The sequence below is a fragment of the Lathyrus oleraceus genome, chromosome 2, assembly GCF_024323335.1.
Source record: "Lathyrus oleraceus cultivar Zhongwan6 chromosome 2, CAAS_Psat_ZW6_1.0, whole genome shotgun sequence".
Taxonomy (NCBI): domain Eukaryota; kingdom Viridiplantae; phylum Streptophyta; class Magnoliopsida; order Fabales; family Fabaceae; genus Lathyrus; species Lathyrus oleraceus.
The window spans coordinates 342,849,001-342,865,937 of NC_066580.1; the positions used below are offsets into that span (position 1 = coordinate 342,849,001).

At 36.8% G+C, this 16,937-nt stretch overlaps 1 protein-coding gene across 1 annotated transcript; it reads left to right on the top strand.

Moving 5' to 3' along the window:
• The first annotated feature begins 531 nt into the window (after positions 1 to 531).
• On the top strand, positions 532 to 1,470 carry LOC127123184 (transcription factor GTE3, chloroplastic-like). Its single transcript, XM_051053431.1, has one exon. The coding sequence runs from the start codon at positions 532 to 534 to the stop codon at positions 1,468 to 1,470; it is 939 nt and encodes a 312-aa protein (XP_050909388.1).
• Positions 1,471 to 16,937: the final 15,467 nt, after the last annotated feature.

The following is a 16,937-nucleotide window of genomic DNA, read 5'->3' on the forward strand; positions in this document are numbered from 1 at the left end:
TTTTTTAAATGACCTTTGGGTTTGTTTGTTACAATTTTTAAACAAAAAAAAAATTTAAAAATATTTTTAAGAGGCTTTAAAGAAAATCAAATGAGAACTTAGTTAAAACAACTTCTAAAAAATTAAAGGCTCTTTCCTTTTGCGATGACTCATTCATGATAAAATTTTAAGAAATAATTAAGAAACAGATTGAATTTTTAAAGTTGTTTTAGATGTATCCCTAGATATCGGTATAATCAAATAAAATCTAATTATTGAATAAGATTGAATATTTAAAGTTGTATTGAATATGGTAACAAACAAATTTTATATATAGACAGACACACTTAACCTTTACAAACAAACATCATTAGCTTTACAGCATCCATGTCACACAACGCAAACCCTTCTTCCTTAAAAGCATCCATGTCACATAACACCAAACCTTCTTCCTTAGAAGCATCGAACACAAACCCTTCTTCTGCATCCATGTCCGACAACACCAAACTTTCTTTCTTAGAAGCATCGAACACAAACCCTTCTTCTGCATCCATGTCCGAGAAAACACAACCTCGTAAAAGACTTATCGTCAAGCTCAGTTATCCTCCTGGTTCAAGAAAACGTGATTCAAATTCTTGCGCCACATATGAAAACAAGAGAAGGAAGATTCAAGATTCTGTGAAACCAGTCGTAACCTGTTATTGGGTTGATTCAAATTATCAAACCAAATCAACAGCTTTGTCTCAAACAAAGGATAGTAACATTGTTGTTGAAAACAAGAAGATCATCAAGAACCAAGTTTCCAACACAGTTACGTCTCAACCAAAGGGTAGTAACATTGTTGTTGAAAACAAGAAGATAATCAAGATCAAGAACCAAGTTTCCAACACAGTTACGTCTCAACCAAAGGATAGTAACATTGTTGTTGAAAACAAGAAGATCCTCAAGAACCAAGTTTCCAACACAATACCTTTGTCTCAACCAAAGGATAATGACAATGTTGTTGAAGACAAGAAGATACTCAAGAACCAAGTTTCCAAAACAGAAATAGCTTTTAATGGTCCGAAAGAAAGTTCAAGACATTGTTCAAAACCAGCGTCTGTGACAAGAGGTGAAGAATGTGGGTTGAAGGAACCGATGGATGGTGTTAAGAGGAGGCAATGTTGGTTGATATTAAAGAGGATGTTGGTAGATAGAGATGGTTGGGATTTGAAAGATCCTCCAAAAATAGCAAAGTCTGATAAGTGTAAGACAAAGGCAATAGGTTTGAAGGAAATAGAGAGAAAAATGAGGTTGTATGCAACACCGGATGAGTTTGCTAGCGACATGAGGCTTGTGTTCTCTAATGCAATGGTAACCTATCCTCCAAGGAATCATATTTACCAAATTGCAAAAAAGTTTAGTGACACTTTTGAACACAAATGGAAGTCATTGAAGAATATGTGGGAACTTGAGGATACAAAAAGAAGCAACACTCACAAGAGATACTAAAGAGTGCAACATGTTGTGTTCTTATAGAAACTGTTCTGAACTAAGAAACTGTTAGCAGTAATGTGTTTTGAAATCTGTCAAGTTATTGTCAATGAATGTGTAGTATCTATGGTCAATCATTCTTTTATGTAAATTCTGCATAACTAGTTTCTGATTCTTTTAAAATTTGATGAATGTTAGTTGTTACTATTTTGTTAGTGGATTTGAATGAAGGATGCTTAATTAAATGATAGATTATGACATTACATCTTTTGCTAAATGTTTCATCTCGATGCGATAGATTATGGATCACTTATTCTCAAATATTAGATAGATTATGGATCAGACTTTTTATATAAATCATCACTTACTCATATCATTTGAAATGGATCAACACACAAAACAAGGGAACAAAAATTCAATCTATATAAAGGATATTTCTTTCATAAACGTCTCTAGCATGAACATATTTTAGTGCTTGGTTTGTTCTTTTACGACCATCATGACATGATGCACTTATGATGATACGTTAAAATTGAAAATTAACTCTGCAAGGATATCACTTTATTAGTTATGTTTAGTAATATTACTCAACCTCAATAACTCCGGCATAAATTCTTGGGAATGTTTTTAAAGTAAATTAATTTTTAACTAGGTTTTAGATTGTCTACACTTGTGATATAGAGCGGAACTAAAATTGTCCCGTTTAATACACTCTTCGTAAACTCGCACATTAAATAGATTAGATAGACTCGACTTAATTATTAACGATCTGTGAGACGTGTATCAAATTTTAGTTTGTGTTAGTATATAGATAACCAGAGACTATCATAATCCTTAGCAAAATAATAAATAATTACATTTTTGTTTAGAAGTTAAAAAATTACAATATTAAAATTCAAATTTCTTAAAAGTTTTAACAAATTAATTATCTTTGACAATATTTTTCCATTTGTGGAACAAGAATGAGAGACGTAGGTCATGGTGTTGACCATGCTTCTAGCTCTGGTACCAAGTCTAAGACAGGACCGGATCGAACCGAGACGGTCTAACAAACAACGATATCGGGCACACATGTGTAATATTTCATGGATTTGTGTTCTCACCCAACCACAAAATTACACACCCTTGGGCCCAACCCAACTGTTCAACTTGGAATATAACACTATTAAAGTGTGTTCTTTCTCCTATGTGGGACTTTAATGAATTTTTTCAAATTCACCATCGTACACACTAGCTCATACTTGTGCTCATTTATTTCCAACTTAGTGCCACTAACTCTTTCCAATTCCTTATTAACCCATTAATTTCCAACAATCCCCTCACTTGAATTTAAAAATAGTGATTTCAGAAAGAAGGTCAAATGATTCTAAGATTGTGCATAAGCAGAATCTTGAACTTTTGTGTAGCAAGTAAGATTCTGATTCAACAAGAGTGACACAATTGTCTTGAAGTTTATCTTAGACATCAAACTCGTACACAACCTTTTCTTAATGGCTTTGCACATGTACCCCAGTTTAGTGAAGACTCTAGAAATTCTGCCTCAAAATTTTATAGGAACCGACATAAGTTCCACACTCACATATGTAAGTCTATCAAGAGTACTCCTATAGCTAGTTACTTCTTCATACAGAGTATTGATCTCATTAAGAGTTTCTAATATATCATCCTCTAATCGCTTCAGGATTCATGTTGCTCTTATTCACACTAGCATGATCACATCATATTACTCATAACTTTTTATTACCCATTGAACTTATTTCTTGGGATCTCCAGGCTATTAGGTCGGGTTTCCATAATGAGAAACTGCTTTCTCTATAGGAATTTGTCTCATCTTCTTGGATGTATTATCGAATTTCTCTCTAGCTAATCTTTTCTTCAAAGGATCTGCTAAATGTTCATCAGTGCGTACATGATCCACTCTTACAACTCTTTTAGAGATACAATGTCTAACTATGACGTGTTTTATTCTAATTTGATGTCTTTTTCCATTATAAGAACGATTCTCAATTTTTGCAATAGTCGTGTACTATCGTAGTGGATCAACACAGTTGGCACAACTTTCACTAACGGACGTTAATGCTACCATCTCAAACTCCATCTTGGATTGACCTAAGATAGATTGTTACTTTGATAGCCAAGATACAACTCCTCCAACTATATTGAATATATAGCCACAAATTGCTTTGGAATCATCTGATAAGGTATTTCAATCTACATCATTGTATCTGTAGGTGTTTAATTGGCTGCATTGTATGGTAAAACACTAATGTCTTGACTGATGTCATGACATGTATATGTAACTACATTGTAGTTACTGCAGGACTAGCTAACACAGGATTATTGAATGCTGTGACATTCATACCTGTCAACAGATACTAAGGAACAGAAGCTCTGTTAGAACTTAGTATTCACTTGCAGTCTGGTTATCAAGGAAGAACCAGACCTGGCATAAGGCCTACTGACTGAATGTCAAACTGGATGTTGTGACATTCATCATTGACAGCAGCTACTGAAGATTGGGCAGAGTGGTGTTCTGCTATACTTCAGCATTTTACTTAGTTTGTTCTTCAAGAGAATAACAGAACTAACTTAAGGCCAACTGTGTAAATGTTAAGTTGGACACTTTGACATTTACTAATGTAAGCTGGTACTGTAGTATGGTCATTTTGATCATGTACAGGTCAGCAGATTTGTACAGTCTGTTTTCTGGAAAAACAGACTCAGCATATGGACCTTGATGTCAAGCTGAATGTCGTGACATTCATTCCTGACAGCATATGCTAAATTGTAGGTTGTTCAGTTTTCTGTTACAGCTTTCTCAGGCTATTCTTTAGGAAGTCAACAGCTTAGAGAAAATCCAGGAAATCAACAACCAAGCTACATTCAATGAACCTAACAAATAGCCTATTTGTTAGCAACCTAAATATTGAATTTGTGGGAACTTATGTGACCTAAAATTCAGGAAAATACAGGTGCAAAAGCCCAGGTGCTGCAATATAAAAAGGAAGGCATTCCTTCATTCAGTTTCAGGGATTTTGAGGCGTGAAGATTTAGTGTGTCCATCTTACTTCACTGCTGTATTTTTGTGAGTCTAGAATTAGACGTATCTTGTAAGCCAAGTCATTATCAAGTAGATGATTGCTTTGGCATAGGGTGTTCATTGAGTTGTAAGTGTTGTGTCACTCGAAGCTTTTAAGCGTGAGTGCTGTGTATCTTGGTTTAAGCTGTGAAGCATAACCAAGAGTTGTTTTTGAAGTGTAACTTCAAAGTGTTTTTAATATCACTGAGGTGATTGAGGGGGAGTGAGTAGGAACTCTGATCTTAGGTTAAGATTGAAATTGCATTAGGTAGGGATTAAGTGATAAGTTGTAAACGGGTGAGTTTAGCTTTGAATTGATACTACTAATAGTGGATTTCCTCCCTGGCTTGGTAGCCCCTAGATGTAGGTCATGTTGGACTGAACTGGGTGAACAATTACTTGTGTTATTTACTGCACTTACTGTTAAGTTCTGCATAATCCCTGTCTGTGCAGAATTGGATGTCATAACAACCAGTGTGACATCCAAAGTCTGATAACTAGAATTTTAGTATCCTTCAAGTACAACAAGAAATATCTGATAACGTAAACCGAGATTCATGGTTCTTTTAAGGTACAACATCACTCTCTCAATAGATTACAAGTTCTCATTACTCGGTCTACTATATAAACATGCACAACAATTCTACGACATGCAATGTCGTGTCTAGTACAATCAGTAGCATACCTAAGACGACCAATGATACTAGCATATTCTGTTTCTGTGACACTATCACAAGTGCTCTTAAACAGTTCGACACTTAGATCATATGGTGTGCAAGAAGGTTTGCAGTTAAAGTAGTTATATTTCTTTAAGATCATCTCTACATAATTAGATTGATCCAAATAAATTCCTTTTTCGAATCAAGTGATCTTGATTCGAACAATCATACTCGCTTATCCGAGGTCTTTCATATCAAAGTTATTGCTTAAAGTTGATTTCACATTACTAATAGACGGTGTTTGATCCAAATATGAGTAGATCATCTACATAGAGACGTATGATATAGCAAATGCGGTTATCATATTTGTAATAAATGAATTTGTCATTTCATTCACCTTATACCCATTTGATATCATTAAGTTATCAAAATTTTCATGCCACTACTTAAGAGCTTGTTTTAGACCATACAGAGACTTATCTAACTTACAAATCTTGTCTTCTTGCTCATGAATTGCAAACCCTTCTGGCTGGTCCGTATGAATAACAACAATTGAAATCAGTACCCTAATGGATGTAATTCTAGTGACTGGAGAAAAATTATCAAGGACATTTATATTTTCTCTTTGCCTAAAACCTTTGGCTACAAGGAGAGCCTTGTAATTATCAATGATTTTATCAGGTTTTAGTTTATTTTTCAAAACCCATTTACAGTCGATTGGTTTGCAACCAAGACACAAGTCTACTAAGTGCCAGGTCCTGCTAGATTCTAGAGAATCCATCTCATCGTTAATAGCTTCTTGAAACAAATATGCATCTAAAGATGACAAGACTTCTTTAATATTTGTTGGATCAACTTCTATTGTATAAGACGCATAATCGGGCCCATAGTCTTTAACAAACTTGTTTACTTTGTCGAAGTTTTGTCTCTACTTTATCGTTGCTTTCGGTACTTCTCATCACATGAATAGGATTCGATTTAGTGCCCCCACTATTTCTCTATTTGAAAGCAAATTTGTCTTTGTAGAATTCCATATCAATTAATTTTATGATAACTTTAGCATTTAGGTCATAACACCTATAAGCCTTAATATTTGTTGCATACCCAATGAATACACATTCATAGGCTCTACTAGTAAGTTTAACCCTCTTCGGATACGTGACTCCGAAAAAAGCCAAACAACCCCAAGTTCTAAAGTAAGACAAGTTTGGTTGTCTTTTCTTTAATATCTCATAAGGATATATCTTATTTTTAGACTTGGAAAATAAGCCAGACAACCTCAAGTTCTAAAGTAAGACAAGCTTGTTTCATCTTGTTTATAAAATTAATTAAATAAACTAGAATCATACTCATTTCCCATATCACTACGAAGTATCTTAATCTTCTTATTGATTTTCAATTTCATTCACATAAATTTTAAACATGACATGTGCTTTGTAACACCCTAAACCCCGAAAACAATTTTAATGCATAATTTAATAAAATTGCAACCACAAAGGGTGTCACTCACATCAAACATATCATGCTCGGTAACACAAGTTATAAATTTCACATAAACATTTGTCATTGCATGCTCACCTTCATTTTGGGTATCATCGTAGCGGAATCATAATTAAAGCGATTAAAAACCATATTGCACTCATACCATTTAGTCTCAACTTCAACTTCCATAACAAATAAAGAGTTTAAATAAATCATCTCAACAACCACATTAGTTATAATACTTCAACATAAACATGACATAAGAAGTGAAAGCAAACGTTCCCAGCCCGATGTTACGTGGTCATAGCAAGACCCTACTAAAGAAAACGACAAACTATTAGAAGCCACTCCAAGATCTACCTTCCACTTACTTCAGCAATGCTACTCTTGAGTATATGCATGATGCCCATGTAAATGCAACATTCAAACAAAAGGGGTGCGAATTCATTTCAATAATAAACAGTATATAAGGAAGAATAAAGTACAACATCTACACAATCATGCACAATAATATGTCACATTCTCACACCAAATCATAATCAACATCATACGCGACAACATCTCCATTATCATCAACATCATACAAAACCGCATCTCAATTATTGTTAACATCATATACAACAACATCTCATTCAACAACACATCAACAATAACCAATACAAATGCAATACTTATCCAATGTACTCAGCCCCAACTCGACATGCATGTGGTACCAAATATGAACACTCATGTTCATCTCACTCCATGATCCCCACCATAGGATCGATTCCCTCTTGGAACCAGAGCATACCAAAATCGCTACCATCACCATAGGTAATACTTCACTAATCCCCCATAATAGGAATTAGCTACTCGCAGCTGATCCATCACAATGGGATCAAGGCTCACAAAAACTCATTACCATCAGCATAGGTAACACTTCGCTAATCCCCCATAATAGGAATTAGCTACTCGCATTCGATCCATCACCATAGGATCGAGGCTTACCAAAACTAGACCGAAGCCTGTACACCAAGATGCATGACTCTCAAATAACATGCATTAACATTATAAGTTTTGAAATTCTGGTATCAGATATGAGATGTCGAAGGTAATATCACGACACTAATATCTGAACAATATAAACAAGATAAAAGATAAAGAAACAGTAGTATAAGTGACACAAGCAATTGTTAACCCAGATCGGTGCAAACTCACCTATGTCCGGGGGCTACCAAGCTAGGAAGGAAATCCACTAAACAGAATTAGTTCAAAGACTCTCAGTAAACAACTTCAAGTTACAGTCTTTTCACCTAATCTCTACCCGTGTGACTTCTATCTAAGAACTCTTAGATAAGAGACCCTGCTCACTCCCCCTCAATCACAGCAGTGATGTAAAAACAAATATTACAAAGAAAGAAGACACTCTTCAAGAACACATACTTGATCTTTCTTAAAAGCTTCAACCAAGTAAACACACACTCATGCTTCAAAGCTTAGAGTGGACAAATTACAACACAAAAGTCAGTCCAATTCAATCATCAATAGGATGAATGAATGGCTCACAATACACAAGCTCACACAAGACTAAAACCCTTATTCTCTCTCACTATTTCGTTCATTTTCTTATGTGTTAAAACCAGGTTTTCCATTCCCTTTAAATATAAGCTTTTGAATGGGCTTGGACATCATAAAACCCTAAATTTATTTTCCTTTCGTATCTTCTTAACAGCTGATCACATCTTATTGGAAAATAAATCAATCTAGTTTTAATTACTGCTTGAATGGCGCGTTCAATCTCTACATCAATCACACATAGATTGTCATGAAAAGCGCAATCAAAAGATACATAACATTCAGACTGAATGTTTTGTATACACATGTCTTGACGTCGGGTCTGACATCTCAGCTAAATCCTGCACAACCATATTTAAACACCCTGCAGAAAACTGATATCTCATGTCAAGACAACACTTGTGACAACTTGTGAAAACTCTAGGTTTTACCAAAATTGATGCCAACACATAGAACCAACAAACTCCCCCTTTGGCAAATTTTGGCTAAAACATACATCAGATCATATGTTTCACAAGAAAATAATCACAGTATCAGTTCAGCAGCAGAAGTTAACAAACACACATTACTAGCAAAAATAGCAACTAGTAAACACATATTAAACACACATGCGCTTGTGCTCAGAACACACCACCTCCCCCTCCAGCTAGCACTAGTTTGCTCAAAACAGACAAAGCACTTCCCCTTATAACATCACCTGTAACACAAAATACCTCCCCATCTAACTTCCCCTTCTAACATCACCTGTAACACATAATACCTCTCCATCTAACATCACCTGTAACAACATCTATAGCATATAGTATAGCATAGCTACTTTAGCTACTTCTCCCCCTTTTTATCCAAAAGAGACAAAATAAATGTATATTCAGTCAAACAAAATGTCAAAGCAGAATGTTAAGTGTTACAGATCCAAGAACATACACAACTTTATACAAGCTGAGATAAAATCCATCAATCTAGAAAAATACATATCACAACAGCAAAACATAACTGCCAAAAAAATAGAACATCCATCACAGCAAAGAGAAAACAAAAATACCATAAGAAGAATGGGGGGATAACTTCAACAAAAAGTTAGTCAGAGGAGCTTGAGCTTGTATCTTCATAAGCATCAGAAACAGAATTGCCACTTGATTCATCTTTAGTTGCAGACCTCTCACTAGAGGTTTGGGCTTCTGCTTCCCTGGCATGTCCAATATTCTCTCTTTCAGCTTGCTTCAAGCTTGCAATCAGAGCCTCCAAAGCTTCTTTCCTGGCTGTTGCTACCATTATCCCTGTATCCAACTCTTTACAAGTTTCCTTCAGCTCAGCAATAAGACCACCTTTTGAGGCTGGCTTTTTCATAGCAGATGTCATGACAATGTCTTCGACATGACTGCCTTCAAACAATTTGTAGTGTATTGATAGAGGAGGTTTTCTTCTACTTGGAAGGTCATTTGTACTCAGAATTCCAGGGTGTTGACTCAGGATAATCCCACAAATCATTGAGGGAAAAGCTATAGGCAGCTTTACTGCATTAGTAGAAGCATGCTTGACAATTTGTTCAAACATAAATCTATCATAATCAAATTTCAGCTTGGTTCGAACAGTAAAGATGAATCTTCCAAGGGCATTTGAAATTGTGGAAATGTGGTTGGTAGGCACCCAATTTACAGACCATATCTTGTGCAATATGGCATACTTAACAGTCATCTTCCCAACAGGGAGATGCTTTTTACTAGGCCACTCCTTCATCTGTCTTGCTGTAATTTCCCTACAGACCTCATTTTTTGTGGCTTCCAGTTCACATGCACCTTCTGTACCTCTTCCTAGAAACTTGTTAATCACAGTGGGAGAAAATATGATACACTTCCCTCTTACAAACACTTTACAAAATTCCTTGTTGTTTTTATCAGCAATATCTTCAGGAATGTTGACAACGAATTCCTTAACCAATCCTTCATAGCACTGAGATAACCCAACCACAGTCTTCATTAACCCAGCATTTTTAATTAGGTTCATGACCTCTTTGACCTCAACAGCATCCTTGCCTAACTCTCTCTCCACAACCACCCTTCTTTGGATCACAAACTTCCATTTTGCTGCTCCATCTTCAAGATGGAAAGAGATATTGTCCAAGTGTACAATAACAACTTTCACAGGGGACTTCCTAACAGTTGTCCTCTTCACAGCGGAGATGTCAGGGACATCTTCTTCAACTTATTCATCAGACTCAGAAACTTCCCTCACTTTCCTCTTCTTCACATCAACTTTGCTCCAAGATTTTAAGGGTCCTACACCAGTAGTCTTCTTAGCAGTTTTGGCTGACATCATTTCAGCTACAGACCTACCTCTTCTAGTATTCATCCTCTTAGTCACACTAGGCTTTAAGTGATGAAGTAAGCTATCATCTTGATCATCCAACCTATCATCCTCTAGGTCAATCACATTGTTTGCAGAATCATGCTTCTTAGACTGTGAAGCATTGGCAGTAGTAGATGCCACAAATTTCTTATCAGACACAGTTTTCCCTAAAGAGCACAAACCTTCAACAGCCATATCCTTTTCAGATCTAGAGGAATCATCATCCTTCTCATTATGAGGTCTAACCTCAGGAGAGGGGTCCCTTCTTGATAGAGGAGTAGAAACTCCCTTCACAAAATGTCCTTCATTGAGGATTCTATTGACTAGGTTTCTTATGACACGATCAGTGTGATGCATGTCGTCCTTAGAACTAGTGGCATGAGTAGAGCTAGAAGGGATACTAGAGCTGTTACCTTGAGTGGTGTCATACCCCAAAATTTACCCATCATTTTTCCTAAAAAAAAAAAAAAAAAAAAAAAAAAAAACGAAAAAAAAAAAAAAAAAAAAAAAAAAAAAAAAAGAAAAAAAAATTAATTAATTAATTAATTAATTAATTAAATAATTAAAATAAATAAATAAATAAAATATAACAAATTATTTTGGACTTGGGTCTCCCTCATTCCAAGCCCATTACCCACAAAATTAGTCTATAAATACTGAAGTTTCAGTAGAGGAAAAGGACTTGGAGTTAGACTTAGAGTTTACACTGGGAGATTCACTGGAGAAAGAAGGAAGAGAAGCAAAACACTCTGAGGTTTCCTTGGAACAAAGCCTTGAGGAAAAAGAAAGAGAGAGAACAGAGAAGGACGGATAGAAACTTTGGCATAGGAACCCTGCCAACCCGGAGAATTCAGAATAAAGAAACCCTGAAGGCAGCTCATCCGCCCCGAAGCCATCGCCGCCCAATTCCCGCCGCCTAACTCATTCCGATACCACAAGTGGTCAATCCCTTCAACCTTGAATTGGAAAACAGGTTTGCGTATCTCTATTGTTTATACTTTCAATTGGCCATATCTACACATATAATGCATCATGATTAAATGTTGATATATAATTTGCTTTCGTATGTGAATTTAAATATGCCTGAATACCCTGAATGTTTGACCATGCTGTTCCTGTGATAAAATGCCATAAAGTTCAAGGTTCCTAACATGGGGCTGTTTTTCTCAAAATTCAAAATCCGTGGCCGTTCGCCTGGCCTTCGCTAGGCGAGGCAGAGGCGAACGAGACAGTACCTGATTTTTCTAGTCTGTTTTTTTTTATGTTTTTATCATAGCCATGCATTATTCATCCTATCCTATTTACTGTTGCGATATTTTTTCCGGTGTAATCTTCGATTGCACCCTGATTTGGTATTCTGACATGTTTCTTTTTGAGCTTCGAAAAGGTTCACATATCCCAGGAAAAGGTTATTGGCTAGGTATTCCACTTTATTTGTGGGATACCCTTGTGGAGTTTTCACCCTAAATTACCTAATTAATTTTGATGTATTAATTTTAATGTATTAATTTTAATGTATTAATTTTAATGTATTAATTTTAATGTATTAATTTTAATGTATTAATTTTAATGTATTAATTTTAATGTGGGAGAATTCCTCCTAATCACCTAATTAATTGTAAAACTTTGCCTTTGAATAAGTGATCTTGGACCTCTCTTTGTTGCCTTACGATTACGATATTACGGTCATGTCCCGCGAATGTGGGGATACCCTTAGCAAAGACCCTTCGGTTAAATCATCATAAAATAAATTATAGTCCCTCGGATGTTGCCTTCGAATATACAACTTTGTCCCTCGATGACCCTCCGATGTTGCCTACGATTAAATGATGATAGTCCCTTCGAATGCTAAGGTATCCTCATAACTGTTGCCTTCAATGACCAATCGATGACCCTACGATGACCCTTTTACATCCAAAGGATAAAACTACTTATTTCTCAATAATAAGGACAGTTTTACCCTCATAAGGATAGGAAATGCCCGTAAAGACCTTGGGTCGGTATAACTCTTAATTGCTGGCTCACAACTTAAAACACTTTTTCGCACCTCACACCTTTCAAAATACCTTTAGAAAATCACCACTTGGTATACATTCATACTAGAATCATTACCGAGTTATATTTTTCTAAACAATTTTCAAAACTAAACGAGATAACCACTTTGTATACATTCATACAAGAATCATTACAAAGTTAAATTCTCTTTTCAAAACAATTTTCCAAACAATTCACAAACACTTTTTTTAGACAAAAATAATATAAGTGATCGAGCAATTAAGAGCCCATGGATAACCATGGATACAAAGGGTGCTAACACCTTCCCTTTGTATAATGTACCTCCCGAACCCAAAATCTAAATTAAGGTCTTTCCTGTTCTTTTCCACCTTTCCTTATTGGATAAAAGAAAAGTCGGTGGCGACTCTTGCTAACCGCGACATTGCGATTAAAACCACAAAAAGTCCAGTTCACCGTATGACAGAACTGGCGACTCTGCTGGGGAATATTTAAAAAGAGAGGTTACCTTAAAAACAAGATCACTTATTCAATTTGTCTGATTTATTTTTAAGGGATTGCTTGGGTATGTTATGCTTGAGTGAAAGATCCTACACCCGGATCTAGTGTACCTTAGGTAAGTAGCAAGAGATCATCGCGACTGTCCGGCGTATACTGGAATGGTCAAAATGATGGCTACGGTTAATGTGGCACTTTGGATGTCCTGATGTTCCTCATGTTAGTTGAGGAAATATTTGGCATTCGCGTGGTGTCATAAAAGCATTAACCAGACCTTTAGAACCCTAATTGACTCATCCTGGCCATTAGAAAGTAGTGAGATAACTGGCTTCGGTTCCGACTGGAGTTGGTTGAGACTCGATACTACACTCTTTGAGATTGGACTTTAGGGAAGCTTCGGTCAACCACTTGGTGTTGCACTGAAGTGGACTTAAGGAAAGGTCAATGATTTGAGATCCTTCTAGAACCCGGTTACTATTCTAAGACAGGTTGAACCCACCAAACTTCAGTGGGGAGGGTACTTACCTATGGAACTCATGCAAGCCTTAAAACCTAGGAATGATTGTTGTATGACTTGCTTATGCTTGTTATTTGTTTAATATCATAATATCATAACATCATAACATCATAACATCATAACATCATAACATCATAACATTGCACTAATCACTTCGAGGACTTAGGGATTTAACTTGGCTCTATTTTGTAAGGCTATGGCTCCCAGGAAGACTATCCGGATAAATTTTGTAGTCATCTCTCCTCAACTCAAGGATTTAGTGTCAGAACTTCCTGATCAGGCTCAGTTCGTCAAAAAGCATGGTTCTCTCCTCGATTTGGTTACCACTGGTTTCAAAGAAGATATGATGAGAGTCCTATTCCAGTTCTTCGATCCTAAACATCATTGCTTCACATTCCCAGATTATCAGTTGGTGCCCACATTAGAAGAATTTTCCCAGCTGCTTGGGATACCTATTCTTGATCAAATACCTTTCAGTGGTTTAGAAAAGATTCCGAGGTCCGAAAAAGTTGCCGCAGCTTTACACATGACAAAGTCAGATATTGAAGCTAATTGGGTAACAAGAAGTGGAGTTAAGGGTTTACTTGCCAAATTTCTGATGAATAAGGCCCGAGAATTCTTAAAAGTCATGAATGTCCATGCTTTCGAGGAGATTCTAGCATTACTAATCTATGGTTTGGTGTTATTCCCTAATCCAGATCAATTCATAGATATGAATGCTATTCAGATATTTCTCGCTCGTAACCCTGTGCCTACCTTGCTCGGCGACATTCTGCATTCCCTTCACACTCGTACTATGAAGAGGCAAGGGACTCTCATGTGCTGCATACCTTTATTATCCAGGTGGTTTATTTCGCACCTTCCTCAGTCAGTCTTGAAGAATGAGCAAAGTTTGAGATGGTCTCAAAGGATAATGTCGCTCTCCCACTCAGACATCCGTTGGTGTCCTCATTTCAAAGAAAACAATATCATCATTGACCGTTGTGGAGAATTCCCTAATGTACCACTCATGGGGATAAGAGGAGGTATTACTTATAATCCTGCTTTAGCCCTACGTCAGTTTGGTTGTGCTCGAAGAGATGGTCCACATGAAATAATTATACAAGGCACGGTGTTTGACTATGATAACGATTCCCAAGGTCTCCGTCAAAGATTTGTGCGAGCTTGGGGCATGGTGAAAAGAAGTACTTTAGGACAGAAAAACTCTATTCCTATGGAACCTTATCTCAGATGGGTCCGCACAAGAGCTCGTGAACTTGTCATGCCATATCTGGCAGTCGGACCACTGATTGTTGAACCAGAAGCTGAAGGAGGTACTCCTCAGATCGTTCCTTATCCAGATATGCCTACCGATGTTGAAGAGTTAAAGAAGTCCTGGATCCAGTTGAGAGAGGAAAGGGATACTTTTGAAGCCCAGTTCTGTGCTACAAGGAAGAAGGTGTTAGAGCTCACCGGCCAGCTTAATGAGGAACGAAGACTCAATACATATCTTCGCCCAAAAAGAAGCCGTCCCTGGGAGACCTGAGCTTTTATTGTATTTTACTTCTTATTATAATGAATATTAATCAAATATTATTAATAAAAAAAAAGCTCTTTTTGTTAGTTTATGCAAAGTTAAATCCCGAAAGTCCTTGAAAACATTTCATACATTGCATTGCATCGCATAACAGGTATTCTAAAGGATCAGTGTTCTCACGATTTTCCTATCAAACAGATTCCAGCAGATTCAAACAGAAAAATGGACCTCGAACAAACTGTCAAAGATCTCCAGGCTCAGAATGCTCAACTCCAGGAGATGATCTTGAACTTATCCAAGGGGCAGGAGGAACTAAAGACTCTCTTGCTCAAGAAGAAAAAGGACAAGAAATCTGTGAGGCACATTAACTCGGGAAGAAGGCAGTTTACGAAGATCAATATGACTTTAGCACAAGCACTGCAGGGTATGCTAAAAGTAAATTTAATTACCCTCAGAGATCCTCCTGCAAAACCCAACACTACTTCTCCTCGTTATAATCCCAACGCCAGGTGTGCCTATCACTCCGATAGCCCCGGGCATGATACGAATGATTGCTGGTCGCTGAAGAACAAGATTCAGGATATGATCGACGCTGGGGAATTTGAATTTGATCCTCTGGATATTCCTAATGTCATCACTGCTCCTATGCCCGATCATGACAAGACTGCTAATGCTGTAGAAGATGTGAATAGCGATTGCAACTTGGATAATTGGAAGGCTGAAGACACTATTCCAACTTCCTTTAGTCAGGAGTAATTGTTTGTTGTTTATTCAATGTATCAAATTTGGTTAAATGTTTTGTCATTCTCATAAGCATATTCATATTCAATAAATCAATGGACTTTTTGCATTCAAATATTGCGCTCTTTATCTTTCCTGTCATTTTTCAAATAAGTTATGCTTTCTTGCACACACTCACGTAACAAATTGCGTATCCACATCCACTCTGGATCCTGTTGATAATAGTTCTGCTACTGTTCATTATGACTTCGAAAATCCGATCTACCAAGCCGAAGATGGAAGTGAGGAAGATTGTGAAGTACCTGAAGAACTTGCCAGACTGTTACTGAAAGAAGAAAGGACTATACAGCCGCATGAGGAGTCAATTGAAACTGTCGATCTGAGTACTAAAAGTAGACAAGAAAGAAGTCAGAAGCCTCTTGGGGCACTTGAATTACATTTCCCGGTTTATATCCTACTTGACTGCTACTTGCAAACCTATCTTCAAATTACTGAGGACAGTCAAGAGATGATGAATGTCAGGAAACTTTTGATAAAATCAAGAAGTGTCTCCAAGAACCTCCAATTCTGACACCACCAGTTGAAGGAAGACCTCTAATCATGTATTTGACCGTGTTAGAAAATCCAATGAGGTGTGTTGGGGCAACGTGACGAGTCTGGTCGAAAAGAGCATGCCATATATCGCCTTAGCAAAAGGTACCGACTGTGAAACAAGATACTCATAGCTCGAGAAAGCTTGCTGCGCTTTGGCTTGGGCTGCTCGCCGACTAAGACAGTACATGTTGAATCATACCACTTTATTGATTTCTAAGATGGGTTCTATCAAATATCTATTCGAGAAACTTGTTGTCTCCTGAAAGAGTTATCACTGATAATAGTGCTAATTTGAACAACAAGATGGTTACTGCACTCTGCACGCGGTTCAAAATAAAACACTCTAATTCTTCTCCGTACCGGACAAGGATGAACGGCGCCGTGGAGGCTGCTAACAATGTCCAGAAGCTTATACAAAAGATGACAGTAATGTACAAAGACTGGCATGAGATGTTACCATTTGCTTTTCATGACTATCGCACTTCA

Excerpts from the sequence above, each read along its gene's own strand:
- LOC127123184 (XM_051053431.1), top strand. The coding sequence starts at position 532 with ATGTCCGAGAAAACACAACCTCGTAAAAGACTTATCGTCAAGCTCAGT.